The sequence below is a fragment of the Anoplopoma fimbria genome, chromosome 15 (assembly GCF_027596085.1).
Source record: "Anoplopoma fimbria isolate UVic2021 breed Golden Eagle Sablefish chromosome 15, Afim_UVic_2022, whole genome shotgun sequence".
Classification (NCBI taxonomy): Eukaryota; Metazoa; Chordata; class Actinopteri; order Perciformes; family Anoplopomatidae; genus Anoplopoma; species Anoplopoma fimbria.
The window spans coordinates 21919335-21935638 of NC_072463.1; the positions used below are offsets into that span (position 1 = coordinate 21919335).

Consider the following 16304-nt stretch of genomic DNA (forward strand, 5'->3'; position numbering starts at 1 on the left):
TTGACATTAAAGAATATGACCTAATATTTCAAAGGACACATCGTGAATATATTATATATAATATATTTAAAACACATTTGGGTAATCTAAACCTTTGTACACACTTAAAAAACAAGTTCTCGACGCCAAATTCAACTTTCTTTTGGAGGGGTTTAGTACTCCGTCGCGGCCCCTTTAAGACGTGTTGGGTGTAGGCTGCGAAACTCTGAAGGCAGCTTTGAGTCAAACTGAAGGTAAACAAAGATGTTCCTCCAAGAACATTTATACTGAGACGGTTAAGATACAAAAACAAATGTGTATGTCTTGTGAAAGCCAGCCAGCGTTAAATCTACTGAAAACATAAATATCTTTTTGTTTGCCAACCCTCCGCTTCTCAACTTCAGTGTGGAAACAGACGTGTTGGGATATTTATAGATCTGCACACAGCACATGCAGTGTAAGTGTCTTCTGATGTGTAATGTAACCTGTTGAGTCTGGTCATTTGAGTCGTACGGTGCTCTACATGTTTTATGCCCCCACATCCTCACCCCGGTCCGGCTACACCCTCCGCCTCCATCACACAGACCTGCAGCAGTGTTTCAGTCTGACATGATGGAGGTTATGGAGTAACTTGTTACAGTAGCAGGTGTAACAGGTTTCACATTTAACTGGTGCACATCTGGGACTTCATCAGCAGTCTGCAGAAATACAGCCACACAACTCCTCTGTCATTTCCTCAGGAGAGGCACCACACAGATAGTATGTATTACTGTGTTATGGTATTGTTATTATGTGCAGGTAACATCTAGGTTCATGCTTTCTAACACTTGTGACTTCTGGTGACTAGTAGTTCTCCTGAATACCTATGTTGAATACACTTATTGTAAGTCATTTTGGATAAAAGCGTCTGCTAAATGACTGTAATGTAAAACAGCCTCCAGCTGTTGAATGGAGAGGTGCATGAGATGGTCAGTATTTCAAAAAGGCTCAATCATTAATGAAGAATTGTCCATTTTAAAAGGTAACTCTACTCTGACAACATGAAAGCATGGTTTGAAATTATAATAATGTGTTTACGAAGAATATGTTTCCAGATCAGTTTTTTTTTTGTTGAAAATATATAATAAACTTTAGCAGACCTTCTCAACAAATTTGGGATTCACACTTTTATATTGTAAGGCTTTGCTGAATAAGTTTCTTAAATGTTTATTCACATTTGTGGTTAATTATTTGTGTGGGTGAGGACTGCTTTGTGTTGTTCTCAGGTGTCTCTTGCAAAAGAGATCTTGATCTTAATGAGACTTTGTGAATAAATAAATAAATAAATAAAGCATAACTTACTAATACTCCTATATTGTGAGTGACTGTGCAGTTGTCACAGTAAAGAAACTGAATAATGCAAAGGATAGCTAAAGGATTAATATGTAGCTGAATGTCCACTCTCATTTATCCATTATTCAGAATTTAGACTACGCTATGTTCTCCATTCAATTATTCATCATCTCTATTGGGGTTTGAGAGGGCAGTACTGTGGTGTGTTTAACACTGCGGTTCATGATGATTCAGGTTCGGTGAGGCTGGAGGGCTGGATGCGGTCGACATGGTGAAGAATGTTCCGGAAAGTCAAAAAGCGCCACAGCAGCAGCAGCTCGCAAAGCAGTGAAATCAGCACCAAAAGCAAAGTAAGCAAACAACACGTACACACAATCATTAATGTTATGATAGAGCTATTTTCTCCTTGTTGAGCCAACACCGTCTCCTGTCTCTGACTCCATGTAGTCTGTGGACTCCAGTTTAGGAGGGCTCTCCAGATCCAGCACCGTTGCCAGCCTCGATACAGACTCCACCAAGAGCTCAGGTCAGTCAACTAGCACATGGAAGTCGACAATTTTCTGCTTCTTGTCTTTACTAACTGATTATTTGATGTTTGCCCTTTGAAGGAAACAGCACATCTGAAACATGTGCCGAGTTCCGGGTGAAGTATGTGGGAGCCATCGAGAAGTTACAGTTTGACATGAGCAAGACCCTCCAGGAGCCTCTGGACCTCATCAACTATATTGATGCCACCCAGGTAAGAAGCTGCAGGGGCACACTTCAAGTACGCTTCCAGCAGTCAATATCAAATCATTCATTTATGAAGACGCTATAAATATTTCACAGCAAAATGGAAAGCTGCCCTTCGTGCCTGGAGACGAAGAGATGATTCTGGGAGTGTCAAAGTACGGAGTCAAGGTGGCCTCGCTGGACCAGTGTGTGAGTAGAAAAGCGATTGAAAAAGTGATATACTGTACTTCATCAGTGCCTATTGATCAGACTGCAGTATTGCTTGGTCATCAATACAGCCAAACAGCATAGTTATGAACTCAGCACCAATTTATAGTTTTGACATGGTTCTTCACAAAGCTGCTGACTCAAGTATTTCAGCAATTCCCCTGATGTTTGTAGTAAATCACTGGTATAATTCTACACTAAAAGATTACATTTTTTAAACAGATTGACCTCTTAAACCACCTTGATCGGTGATGGTTATGTAATACAAATGAAGAAGAAATGTATGCTTAAGTACTTTTGATTATACTTCTGTTCCAGGACGTGCTGCACCGCCACCCGTTGTACCTGATCGTGCGCATGCTGTGTTACGATGACGGCCTGGGTGCAGGGAAGAACCTCCTGGCTCTCAAAACCACTGATGCAGAGCAAGAGGAGTGCAGCATCTGGGTGTACCAGTGCAGCAGCTCGGTGAGTGGGATAAAGTATCAAATGAAACAGTTTTCTGGGTTTGAGGTTATTTCCTTACATGTGATATGTCACCTGTCTGAACAGGAGCAGGCTCAGTCCATCTGCAAAGTGCTGTCGGCTTCCTTTGACTGCGCTCTGACATCAGTCAAATCCTGAGAGCAGAGAGAAGGATGGGAGCTGAGATCTGTCAATAATAGAAATGAAACAACTGCAAAAACAGCAACAGCAAATCAGATTGCCAAATAATTGCAACCATTTCCCTTTTCTTTAACTTTGTTTTGTTTTCTTTAGGAGAGATTAACTGGAAGACAAATCCTGTGTGTTTTCCATGTAAGTTTGCAGGAAAGCCTTTTGTATTAATAGCAGAGTCACGTCACGCTCAGTTTGTTATACATATTATCCCCTTCCCATCAGGTGAGACAGAACTACTATGAATTTGTCTGAATTATTTCCTTTGAATTGGTTTCTTTACCTCACATGCTCTTTTGACCTTTCACATAAAGTAAAGAGCAAAACTCGAAAGTAAAAGAAAAAAGGAAATTGTTGCACTTTTAACACATTGGAACACAGTTCCCAATGTACATTAACCATATTTAAGGCAAACAATGGTAGAAAATGGTACATAATGTTGTAACCCATCACCTCCAGCTGTGTCAGCATGTGTTAATTCATGGGGGACATTCACCAGTGGAGAAACTACAGTACCAGTCAAAAGTGTGGACACACCTTCTCATTCAATCGTTTTTCTTTATTTTTATTTTTATTTTTTTCTACATTGTAGATTAATATTGAAGACATCCAAACTATGAAGGAACACATATGGAATTATGTGGTAAACAAACAAATGCTCAACTAACCAGAATATGTTTTATATTTTACATTCTTCAAAGTAGTTGAATGAGAAGGTGTGTCCAAACTTTTGACTGGTACTGTATACGGTACACAAATTTCACAATATTTTGTTCTCTTCATGTGGAAACTATTCAGATCCCTTGTTAAGTTTAGATATCCTTTTGTGTGTTTTGTTGTGTTTTTCACAGAAAACAGTATTGGTACAATAGCAGTCACTTTTTGGACTCAAAGGTACATTATTCAAAGATGCCTTGACTGTGTGAGAGGAGACTTACTTTTTTATTTTATTTAAGGGATTTACTCATTTCTAATGAAGGTTTTGACTTGTTTTGTATCTTGTTTTAAATTTGTTTATACTGTACTGTTTCTTGGTACCAAGCATTTGAAGTGTTTTCTGATTAGTTTACTCCTTGTTTTTATGTAGTGATTAAATTGCGTTAAATCTATTCACTTGCTGAAACCACATAAATAATATAAAGCTTTAGAAACACAAATAAGATTTCTGAGGAAAAACATGTTTACAATAGTGGTACTTACATGACTTCACCTTGAACATAATAATAGCCCATTCTCTATTTTCTGTCTTCCTTTGAACATGGCCCTGTTAAGATTGTGTTGAAAATGTTACATTTAATAATTAGATCTAATTGCGACAAGTTGACTGATTAAAGTGTAATTTCTTTTTTTATTTCAGTGTCTTTACTTTAGAGTCTGTTTTTTAAATGCTTTGTCTTTTAATTATCAATCCCTGCAGTTTTTGTGTGAGTTATATTGCTAATAATAATAATGATATTAATTCCTCCAAATATCACAATATACATTTTTACACTGCAGCGCTCTCTGAAACTTGGATGCTAACACATTGAAACATTCCCCATCAGAGGGAGCTCTTGACACATCACAGGATCACAAACTCCTTCACACTCTTAAGAAACAGACAAAGGCCTTGTTTTATTTCATCTTTTATTATTCCAGTTTCATTTTCCCATTTGCTTTCACAATAAAGTTAAGAGTTGATGCAGTAATCCACAGACGGTTAATGAGAATGAATTACATTTATTGTCCCAGTGTGTGTGTGTGTGTGTGTGTGTGTGGACTTGTGATTTCAGCACACACAAACACAGGTCCAGCTGAGGTTGTATCTGTGACTGCTCATCACCACAGACCATTAAAAGACATTTAGTGCCCCGGTTAACTCTTCTTTTTACATATAAATATCAACAAAATCAAATCTATTTACAAGAATAGATTACTAAATCTTCCTGTTTCCAGTGAGTTCATATTAAACATGATGAAGAGTGTATCAGCTATGATTCACATGCTTCTCGTCATTCACAGATCCAAGGAAGGCTCTGGTTTCAGGTTAAATGCCTTAATATCAACATTATGAACAGAGAGAAAGTTGCTCCACAACCTAGATGAAGTTAATTACAAACAATGTTTGATATTTATCTCATAACACTATTGATAAACTCAACTTTCTACATGATTGGCCCCCAGAGATGTACAGATATGAGAGGCTTAAGCTGTAGGAAGGATATTTTCTTTCTCTGTATAGAGTCAATGATAATTCAGCTCATTTGCAAACAACATGTCCGCCTGTCAGAGTCTGAGTGCTCTCAAAGGCAAGAGGAAGCAACAAGGTCAGATAAATAACTCCTGCTTCTCATTACATTCCCACACTCTTTTTATTTTTTTTTTATTTCTTCCAACTTCAATATTATTCCATTCTCAGCTTATTCTGTGCAGACGAGACACACGCGCACACACACACACACGCACACACACACACAGACACTTCCTGTTCCTCTAATAAGGCAGATGACAGGCAAAGACAGCCCGAGGTGTCAGACTCAGCATAAAGGTAATTACTAGCTGCTGCAGCTCAAGTCAGTGTCAGAATTATACCTAAAACACTACGGGAGGAAGAACTGGAGTGTTGCTGTTGAATATTATCCTCTCATATGAAGCAGTACAGGAAGAGTGTGCGTGGAAAAGCTGCTCCATCACTCTACACACCCATGAGTATGTGACTTATCCCAGGTGTGATGAGTCTGAGGCTATTTTTAAATTATTTTTGACCCCTTTCGACAGGGAAGCGCTCCCTCGGGTGCAACTTCTAGCATATTCCGGGGTTAACTTAGCACCATTAGAAAAACCTCCAAAAGGCCTACCACACTATAAGCAGGTAGGCATTTAAAATCGCTCATGCACAGAGGTGGAATGTAAGCATGTTGCCTTTGTCTACATTTATATTTGTTCAAAAAGTTAAAATACATTGCTGTAGTCTTCGCAGTACTATCTGTACAAGGCAGCTGAACAGAAAATGGATGATGTGAACACTGTACAAATTAACCTTCATTATGTCACATGTCGTCTTATGCTGTAACAAGGATAAAGACAAGCAAAGTGCGTTTATTGCGAGAGGTCATAGACTACAATCATTGTTTTTAAATCCTAAAGAGACTTTGTCAGAACAATAACAGCAAGCATTAAAACCACATGCAGTCCCACGAGGCCTCGCAACAAGGAGTGACTCCCGGATGTGGCAGCCGAGGCGACGACATGGCAGTGACACTTTAAGAAGCTCGCTGATGATGAAGATGATGATGATGATGATGTCGATAACAAACACTGGGACGATAGTGGATGTTTGCTGGCTGGCTGAACAGACGGGTGAAGGAGGGACGCTGCATCCCACGACACTTCCTGAGACCCAGAGAGGAACCTTTCAGTCAGCGATGAAGTGTACAAATGTAACAGGGAAGGCTCCTCTTCTCATCGGATCGCCCTCGATGTGGCCCAGCTGTGAAGAGAGAAGAAGCAGGTGATGTCGTCAGGCTGGGTTTTATTCTGTTGGGAGGGTGTACGTTCACTGAAACATGAAATAATTTGACAAAGAAACAAGTAATCTGTAGCACAAACACAAGACCAAAACACCACTAAACATAAGGGCTGGGTTTTCTGATTGATCGCTATTGAAATATTCAATATGGATTCTTAAAATCACAAGACTGATCTGCCTTTTCTCAGTGGACATGTGTGTGCACTAAATATTATGAGTAGGCTTGTAATAAATGTTAAAGTTAGGATGCATATTGTGTAGAATGTCTACATAGTGGTTATTACAACATACAGAAAGTTCAGTTCACTTTAGTTAAGTCAGAGAGTAACATTATTGATAGTTCTATGTGTATATATTTATATATATATATATGTATATATATATATATATATATATTTATATATATATATATATATATATATATATATATATATATATATATATATATATATATATATATATATATATATATATAATTTAAAAATAATATATATTTATATATATATATATTTATATATGATAAAAATGTTAGGATAGGATAAAAGCTGACAACTGCTTTTATATTTTTGCAATATACAAAACACAAAGAAGAAGTGAATCAGGAGATCAGTGAAAACAGCTAGCCTCACTAAACACCAACTAATGGAGCACATCGTAGACTATGAGAGGCTAAAACACTGTTAACATCTAAATAACATTTAAAATAACATTCCCACTTTATATTACCTTAGCCGATAAAGAAGACAGAACTTATTATGTCCATTTAAGTCATTTTAAACGTCGTCTATACCTGAAAACAAAAAGCTAGTACGTGTTTTTGCTCCAACAATGTTGATACAAGGCTAAAAGTGAAACACAACAAGCCGTTGAGGAAATAAATACAGAATAAGAAGCAATTTGTTCATATAGTCTAAACTGAAAACTACGGTGGCCAAGAAGTGTCTAATGAATGCAAAAGCCACACACAAAGGTAAAAGCTGAAACTGGGCAGACTATTATTGCTGGAGGACTATTATTAGGCTCGCTCCAGATGAGCCAGGCCTGCGCAGGATTGATCACTTACAATCGCTGCAATATGCATGCCGGTTATATTTGAGTACAAATTGATTCCAACTTACGCTGACGTCAAGCACACAATGGTAATGATAAACTCACAAGATCGAGACGGAGGCAGATTTTTGAGCCAGGCGCCTAACTGACCCCTGATCACAGAGCAGATCGGCTCTTTAATACTCTATATACCACATTTGAAGAAAACCCTAAATTTACGTGATTTTAATATTTAACGCTAGATTCTAGGCTACTAGTCTCATGTTGTACAATGATAATATTAATGATAAAGCTTATTTATATAGCACTGATCAAAACGAGTAATTATAAAGTGCTAAACAAGGGTGAAGAATAACAAAGGGTAGAATACAATGCCAGATTCACAAACACATGTCAACATATATTAAACTTTACATTCCATTGTGGCTTTTGCATTCATCTGACACTTCTCAGCCACCACAAGAAACTTACTTCTGTCATTTATTTGACTTCTCTTATGAAATATCTTAATATAAAACGTCTTAGTTGTGATAACGCTGCTGATTGCATGACAGAGAGGAACCATGGCAGCGACCCCCGGGGAACTTTAGGGTCCATGCGGGGACAAACGGAGAGAGAAAGTGACTAAATACGGTCATATCTGCAGAGGTGGCTCAGAGGAAAACAAGTTGCAGCTGGTCGATGTTCACACAAGGGGCTCCAGAGAGGAAGCAGCAGCAGGCGGAAAAAGAGGAGGAGGGGGGATATCAGCCCGAATGAGGTCATGGCTTTTTGCTTGAGCCGCCATGGTCATCGAGTGCACTGACATTCACATGGTGAAAATGGGACCATAGTGGGACAGGAGTTGGACTAGGAGCGCTTTGTGCTTTAATCTGAGAAATATCAAAAAATACAAAAACACTCTTGTAACATTCAAATGTGCAGCGTGTGGGATACTGACCCACCACTCCTGGTCCTCCTCTCCATCCACCACGATCACCTCGCCCTCAGAGAAGGTCAGCTCGTCTGGGTTGTCGGCCACACAGTTGTAGATGGCTTTCACTCGCTTCGGCCTCTGCTTCTGCGAGACGGAACAAAAGCACACAGACAGGTTTGATCAAGTTTGTGCAAAAGAGAGAGGAAATGTGTAGGCTGCTGCATGATGCTTTCATTCTCTTTTTTCCTGTCTTTAATGTTTGTCTTAAACTATTGGAATGTTTTTTTATCATTAATACTGGGAGCTAAGGCCAAGTTACACAGAAAGGATGAAGTTGGTGAGAGTCATCACTGTACTGTGTTCCATTACTTTGCCTGTTAGAGTACAGGACACTGGAAACACTGAGACAATAGGTCGACCAGCAGGGTAATGAGGGGAATTGCACAACGCTTATAGCTAAATAAACCATGACTTAGGAGTCAGCGGCCAGTGAATGAATAAGCGCTTTACAATCGACCCTAACTAGATGATGATGAGTGGAAGAATGAGCGACTCACTGGGTAGGTTTTCCTCTGCGTGGGGCCTGGAGGCAGAGACTGACCTATGGAGTTCTGGGGGCATCCTGGCACTTCCTTAGCTGGAACAGGAAGAGGAAATTATATCACAACGACAACAAAAAATTCCACGTTTCCACAGAAGAAACAGGACCTGACAGATAACAATGTGAATGTAGACTTCAGTACACTACACAGACACACATTTAACTGAACTGATTTTTGGTCTCTCTTATCTGTGTACTCACCTGGTCTTTCAATAGATACCGTTCGATTTAGAGGTCGGTTGAAGCTTTTATCATTGCTGAAAGACAAAAAAGGGAATGTACTCTCATCAGCAGTAAGTAAAAGTCATATATAGTTATACAAAGAAACATCTAACAGAAAACTGTCCAGCTCTCCAAGCCTCTCAACAGCTTTGTTACAGATTTATTGCAGCACTATAAGCCCTGAGGGAGACAAAACGACAAAGGGGGCGACTGCGGAGGAGAGTTATCGCTCGCCTGGCTCCATGCAGAGCGCAGCCTGAGAGCTAATGAAGCGGCTAAACAGCAGCCATGTAGGCTCATTCCTCTTGTGGAAAAATACACCAGATTACAAGACAAGCATTCAACAGCAAGATACACAACCCTGGGGTAAAGCAGGCTCCTTTGTATGTGTAGTGAATTATATAAATCTATTGTTTTTCTGTCTTGCTGATGAAGCTGCAAAAATGCATCTGAGCATTGATTATAGACTAAATCATGTTTGCATTACACTTTAAAAAATTGTATAAGCAGTTTGAAAACTTATTTTTATTCCCCTTTTGTTCTTACCCCGCAGGAGATTTAGGGGGCACTGCTCTGGACCCCGGTGGTCCCTGGCTCGACTTGGACTGCATGCTCATGGACTCCATCTTGGCCACAGGAGGACCCAGACCTAGGACACAAAGTAACACAACTTTATTGTATTTTTCGGTCATATCTTTGCAAACTGAAAACATCATGCATGCTAAATGATTAATCACAATGAAGAGATGAATAGAATAAAAAATAATCATCAGGTTAAGCCCTGGTCTTGAAGCTGCTAGTCCCCTCAGTTTTGTTTAATTTTTTCACATATCATACCATATAGAATGTATCCAAAACATATTTATAACAATTTATAGATATCAAACTGGTATTCAAAACATTTTCAACTGGAACATTAAACTTCTATTGTAACAATCCATCCATCCATTACTTTGGTTAAGCAACAGATTTTTGTCCCTGTAGATTCAAAGGGACGAGATATCAGTCTCTAGATACTTCTCTGTCTTTTTGTGCAAATAACAACTCCCTCTATTTTTAACATAGTGAATTTGTTTTTATATCATTTTGGCAGATGTAATCAGACCTTGAGGGCTTTTTTCTTCTCCCTGCACAATTTTCATTGTTATGTTTATGTAATTTATTTGATTTTAATTTGTGCAAATAAACAAAATCAAACTCAACAACTGCAAAGAATTAAAAGCGAATGCCCCTCGGTTAATGTAAGATTTGGGACAGACAGACCAATACGAAAATGAAACATTTAAATGCCTCTTTACTGTGACATATTTAGTAAACACGGACCTATGACTACTCTCAATCTAAAACACTATATTAAATGTATACGCCTACACTGTGGCCATTGTCCAGTTTAATGGGTGTGTTGTGTCCATACCTGCAGTTGAAGTGAGTCTCAAAGGGGGGACAGGGGGGTGCATGTTGGGGGGGTCTGAGGAGGACCTCTGTCGCCCAACCAGGTCTAAAGAACCGGGCTTCCAGCTGCTTGACCCTGAAGACTGACCGATCCCCCCGAGGCTGGATAACTGGACTGAGACAGACAGACAGAGAAAGAGAGGGATTATTAAGATGAAAAAAGAGACTCATAGAGAGAGAGAGTGCGAGCAAGAGGGAGGGAGTGCACTGCACTTTGCCAGAACCAGCGTCCACTTTAAAAGTCAAGCTGTTTCCATTGGAGAGTAATTGGGAGCGACAGTTAATGGGTGGAGGGAATGTGCAGGGGGCTGCAGCAAGGTGAGGTGGGCAACACAGCTGGTTGTTTCTCCTCCGCACCGTTGGCAGCGCTCCAGACGGCCACTTATGTTATTAAAGACTGACTGTGGTGATTGTGTCACAATAAGTTGGTTAGCCTGTAAAGTTATGATGAAGTCGTTTTTTGTAGCAGCATGTGCACAGACTTACATCTGTGAAGGTTTTATCAATTGTTTTTCACCAAGTAACCTTCATAACACTGAATTAAGTATAAAAAAAAAAAGGTATATTATTTTGAACATAAAAAGAAATCCTTCCCTTTAGATTTGAGATCATTTGGATAGACGAGTCTAACTTCACATAGTAAAGAGAGTCAGAGTGTCTGTAGAGACATCTATAGTGATGAAACAGGTAAAAAGGTCACTTACACATAGTAATTAACATAAAGGCTTTGGAAACCAGGGATTCAGGGCCAAATGAGACCAGATCCTCACTGATGCTGTAAATTAGGTTTTTCCTCTCAGGCATATTTTTATAAATATCACTTTCCCGATTAACCATTCATTCATATAAAACTGAAACATAAAATAATGATGAGACATTCCATTATGCTTCCATTTACATTAGCCTTCCATTCTTCAAGTAGTTGTTGCTGTGTTTGAGCTTACCCAGGTTTCTCGGGGGCAGAGGCGGACCGGAGGTGGTGGCGGACTGAGGCTGGTTGGCGTTGAGGATGGTGCCATAGGTCTCGTTGTTGACCAGGCTTGGCATGTAGGCCCGCGGCTTGTCCTTGGCGAGGCCGATGGCATCGCGGCCCGCTGAGCCCAGACCGGTCTGTAGGTGAGAGTTACTGCTCGGGGTGTAACAGCTGACTGGACGCTCGTCTCTGCGATGAGGGCTGGGCTGGAGGGGCAGCGTAATGTGGGAATGTTAGACATATTCAGACATGGCTCACCAGATTTTCCCCTCCTCGCTGTATGTTTTTACTACGTAAAGTGTACATTTTAAGAGAACATGTCAGTCACTTTTTTGACTTATTTTCTAGTTTTGTTTACGACTTTACTAGTCAGTCACTACCGTCATTATCTTTAAATAACCTTAAAAAGAAACAAATTAAGCCCCATCATCATTATTCATTCAACTTAAACTTAATTTTTCAACATGAAATCTAAAATTGTTTGCCTATTAATCACCGCACACAAGTTTCACTGAAATATTAAACTAAAAAGCCACCAAAGGCCATGGATTTTAAAGTACAAAGGGAATAATGTTTTCAGCTTTTTATTTTGGAGGACAAACTATTTTCTTTATTAGCAACAAGACAAAAAGGAGATGTCCATTTGCAGATGATATCTTCAGGTTGTTGTTTTAGGTTTCATCATCCTCTGAGAGCCACTGAATTTTCCCTTTCATTTCACTTTTCTTTAGAAAAGAAAACACCACCCACCACTTACTTAATCACTTAAATCTGTGCTAAAATTAAAAAAATATATTTTTATCAGAGACCTTCTTCAGGGTAAGAATAGGAAAGAAGTGAATGTAGCAGTACAAAAACGTTCAAGGAATAACACTTCTTTAGAATGTGTTCTTTTTATTTTCTTCATTATTCTTGTTTTCTCGCCTAACAGATTAGCCCTTTGTAAACTTGCATACCAAACTGTCTTTCACCTTCTCATCCAGATCTTCATCACTTTCATCCAAGTCTTCATGCTGCAGGCACCATTCATATTCAACATGGACGTGGGCGTTGAATTTCCCTGCCAGCGCTTGGTTCAACTAGAAACAAAAAAACAAATCCAGACACACGTAAACACACAGGACTGACAGATCAGGAAGTGATATTGCTTGCAGGCATAAGTCAAGCTTATACAAGGTGTGCTCACCAGCTCTTCACACTGTAGGTGTTTGAGCCTGCGGGCAATATCCAGTGGTGTCTCCCCGGCCTCATTAGCTGGAGAGAAAACGACAAACATGCAATCATTACTGTATCCACATGCCGCATGAGCACAAACACACAGCCCATTTTCTATCCTCCCATTTCACTGGGACATGAGAAATGTGTAATTAGACTGTTTCCCACACTGAACAACTCTCTGGTTTCTCTCTGTCCTCCTTCTATCTGTATCTATTATCAGGCTGTTTTGTTGATGTCACAGCGGAGTAGAAAGATTAGTGTTGTGAGAAAGAGTTGCCGTGGTCTTTTGGCAGAGCACCGTGCTTCTGGGAACTGAATCTGAAAGACTTGAATCAAGGGGTGTGTGTGTGTGTGTGTGTGTGTGTGTGTGTGTGTGTGTGTGTGTGTGTGTGTGTGTGTGTGTGTGTGTGTGTGTGTGTGTGTGTGTGTGTGTGTGTGTGTGTGTGTGTGTGTGTGTGTGAGAGAGAGAGGATGCAGCAGCAAGAGAAAACATTTGTGTGAGACAGTGGTGGTTGAAGTATGCAGATCCTTTACTCAGTGAAAGTAATATAATACTGCAGTGATGTAAAAATGCTCTGTTACATGTTAAAGTCCTGCATTCAAAATTTGACTCAAGTAAAAGTATTAATAGCTCAATGTGACGTATGAAACTTATAAATACTCATTGTGTAGAATGACCCCTTCAATGAATGTTACTGCTACCTACTTATATTCACTTTTGTAAACATATTTAAAAATAAATAAAAAACTTGAATCCCAGATTAAAGTGACTTGATACATTTGTGTTATTGTGTGACTTTGATGTTCTAAAGGGTTCATTCAGATTCAGCAAATTCACACAATACCACAAACAAACTACGGTTTTTTTTCAATGCAGTCTTGTGGCTTTGAATAAAGTAAAGATCACGGCTTTGTTTCCCTGTCGGAAAAGGCTGGTATGGTGAAGCGGTGAAAATGTTCTTAATATAACGTACATTAAAATGATATAGATTATTTTAGGTGGCTAAAATATGTTTTGCTGCTGCCCCCGCTCACAGCGATACACTGCTTTACTCCAGTGCTGGTGCTTCTGTCTGTTTCTCCAAACTGGGAGTGCGCATCTACCGTAGGTAATACACTGACTATGGATAAGTACCTCATACAACCCAACCTCATACTAAGCTAAATCACTAGTTTGAAGCAAGAGCTCGAGAATGACTTTACACACAAACTTTGCAAACAAATCCAGGTGTAAAAAAAAAAAGGAAGAAAGAGAAAAGACGAAGGAAAGAGTGGGACAGTGAAGGCATCACAGCCGTCCTGTTTGCTGGTATGTTCCCTTACCAATGTCTATTGAGGCCTTCCCCCGCAGCAGTAGTTTCAGGCACTCGCTGTTGTCGGTCAGGCAGCAGTAGTGCAGCGCTGAGCTGCCTTTGGCCGTCTGCTTGTCCAAATTCAAACTGCAGAGGGACACAAACAGAGAGCTTTAAATCCCAACACAAGAGGAACCAAATGAAGCCTTGTCTTGTCAAGCCCCAACAATAATTGTAAAATAATGTATTTTCAGACTGTTGTTTTGAAGTTGTGTAATATGTAAAATATTTAAACAATGTTATCTTGTTTTAATAAAGTAAATAACAGAAAATCCAGCTCAATATATTAAAGTGAAACAATACTGTATGATAATATAGAGAATTGTTTAATTAAAAAATTAAATATTCGAAAAATCCCTTTCAACAAATTGCATACTGTAATTACCAATTAACTACTGTGAGCTGCAAATGTATTGTCCGGCTTTGTTCACCTGTTCTGAGTGAGGAAGTCGACGATGTGAAGAGATGTTCTATCCACCAGTCTGACTGCGAGATGAAGGGCCGTCTCCCCTTGTTCCTGGAATAAAAAAACATTTGCACCATTATTTTTAATAGTCCCCTGGGAATGTTTATAGAGAATCAAGCTAAAGAGCAAGTAGAATGCAACATTTTTGTATGAGAATAAGAAGTCAAACTCCTGGGTTAAAGGTTCAGATCCCCATTTAAGGACAGACTCAACATCACATAGGCTGAACATTTTGTGTACTGACGTGTCCGTTGGCCAGAGGTATGGGCTCCATGAGGTCGACTCCCTCGGCGTAGACCTGGATGAGGGAGAAGATGTCCCGGGCCTTCACTGCGTCACACAACGTATGGAGCCGCGACGGCGCATCGGGACACTTCTTCCTAGCGAAACGTTTCTCTGTGTATTTGGCTGTGATGAAGTCTTTCCTCGCCTGCCTGGTTAAACATGTGAAGAGGCAGCTGCTCAGTCACAGCTGCATCACTTATGCTCTTTATGTGATGGGGTCAGAAGCCACTGATCATAAGTGGTCAATAAACACACTAAATTAGATTTCTATGATTACTATTTTGCTGATTACCATTTCAGTGCTTGAAAGCGTTTCTTAATTAGGTTTTAATTGCAAAGAAAAAGCAGTCACATATAAGTCAACAAAAGCATGAAACAAAAGTATCACACTGATGAAAGCTGAAAACTATTACTTGCCGTTGTGAATATTTTGACAAAGCAACAATAAGCAACACTCTTCTATTCTACAATAATATATATTATGTTATACTATATTACTACATTTCACCTTACATTATATCTTTTATCCCATACTATATTACACTGACCATTATGCTGTATTATGTTAATATGTTACACCATTATTAGTCATATACTATAATATATTTATATATTAATACAGACAAACCTTAAGTATCATTACTTAATCATCTGATATAATATCCTGGTACAAGCCGTTTGCATACACACCTTGCTCACTTTTTTCCTACTAATCACACCACTGTCACTCTTCCTTTGTAATTTGGACTTTGATTGCTGTTGTATAGTTTCTATTTTTATTTCTATTCTAATTTTTATAATAATTTATGTTTTAATCCCTCTGTTCATCTGAATTTATTTCTCATTTCCGGTCATTGATCATGCCTATGAGATCGGTGACTCGCCAGCCATACTGAATTGGTAATCAATCACATTCAGAAAACCTGATCAGTACAACGTTGGTTGAGATGTGCTAATATGTCACAGTGATGGTGTCGACAATTGTTGAGTGTAATGCGATACAGGTGAGAAGAGAGAGAGCGCTAGGGTCCAGGGAGAATGGTATGGCGGAGAGAGGAAGGGAGAGTAGTGTGAGGGAGAGATGGATGGGTGACTTACATGTCACTGGCTGGGTTGGGTTTCACCACATTTTCAGCACTTAAACAAGCCTCCATGATTTCATTAAAGCCTGCATTCCCCACATTCTTGGCCAGCTGTGGAGCACACACAAGGACAAAGTCACAAACACACATATTAACACTATTTATACATTATACAAGACATTTTCTGCACCACATGCAGTACGGTAAAAGTAGTCATCTTTGCCTGACCAACTCACACCTCTGGATGAGGTACTTTGTGTGTGGAGCCTTAT

The 16304-nt window shown here is 39.4% G+C and overlaps 2 protein-coding genes across 5 annotated transcripts in view; one reads left to right on the forward strand and one right to left on the reverse strand.

The window, feature by feature from the left end:
* The first annotated feature begins 190 nt into the window (after positions 1–190).
* On the forward strand, positions 191–5728 carry itgb1bp1 (integrin beta 1 binding protein 1). Of its 4 annotated transcripts, XM_054613624.1 has the most exons (8): positions 197–233; positions 384–436; positions 1546–1661; positions 1759–1837; positions 1920–2050; positions 2140–2232; positions 2569–2718; positions 2803–5728. In XM_054613624.1, exons 3-8 carry the CDS (start codon positions 1590–1592, stop codon positions 2872–2874), a joined length of 597 nt encoding a protein of 198 aa, XP_054469599.1. In that variant the 5' UTR covers positions 197–233; positions 384–436; positions 1546–1589; the 3' UTR covers positions 2875–5728. The 4 variants fall into 4 exon arrangements, with proteins under 4 accessions (XP_054469596.1, XP_054469599.1, XP_054469597.1 ...); XM_054613621.1 differs by lacking the exon at positions 384–436 and having other exon boundaries at positions 191–233; XM_054613622.1 differs by lacking the exon at positions 197–233 and having other exon boundaries at positions 258–436.
* Positions 5729–5749: 21 nt separating this feature from the next.
* The window catches only part of asap2a (ArfGAP with SH3 domain, ankyrin repeat and PH domain 2a), a 53135-nt gene continuing 42580 nt past the window's right edge, over positions 5750–16304 (reverse strand). Inside the window, exons 16-28 of the mRNA XM_054613626.1 lie at positions 16049–16143; positions 14910–15099; positions 14631–14716; positions 14171–14286; positions 12816–12883; positions 12601–12708; positions 11601–11835; positions 10619–10771; positions 9751–9853; positions 9184–9239; positions 8939–9018; positions 8406–8525; positions 5750–6376 (exon numbers count right to left, since the gene is read on the reverse strand). Of these exons, the coding sequence (XP_054469601.1) occupies positions 6302–6376; positions 8406–8525; positions 8939–9018; positions 9184–9239; positions 9751–9853; positions 10619–10771; positions 11601–11835; positions 12601–12708; positions 12816–12883; positions 14171–14286; positions 14631–14716; positions 14910–15099; positions 16049–16143 (1485 nt within the window). The 3' untranslated portion in view covers positions 5750–6301. The remainder of the gene's footprint in view (positions 6377–8405; positions 8526–8938; positions 9019–9183; positions 9240–9750; positions 9854–10618; positions 10772–11600; positions 11836–12600; positions 12709–12815; positions 12884–14170; positions 14287–14630; positions 14717–14909; positions 15100–16048; positions 16144–16304) is intronic.

Coding starts and splice junctions, on each gene's coding strand:
- itgb1bp1 (XM_054613621.1), top strand. CDS start 1,590: ATGTTCCGGAAAGTCAAAAAGCGCCACAGCAGCAGCAGCTCGCAAAGC. Junction 1,838..1,919: donor AGACTCCACCAAGAGCTCAG/GTCAGTCAACTA, acceptor TGCCCTTTGAAG/GAAACAGCACATCTGAAACA. Junction 2,051..2,139: donor ACTATATTGATGCCACCCAG/GTAAGAAGCTGC, acceptor AATATTTCACAG/CAAAATGGAAAGCTGCCCTT.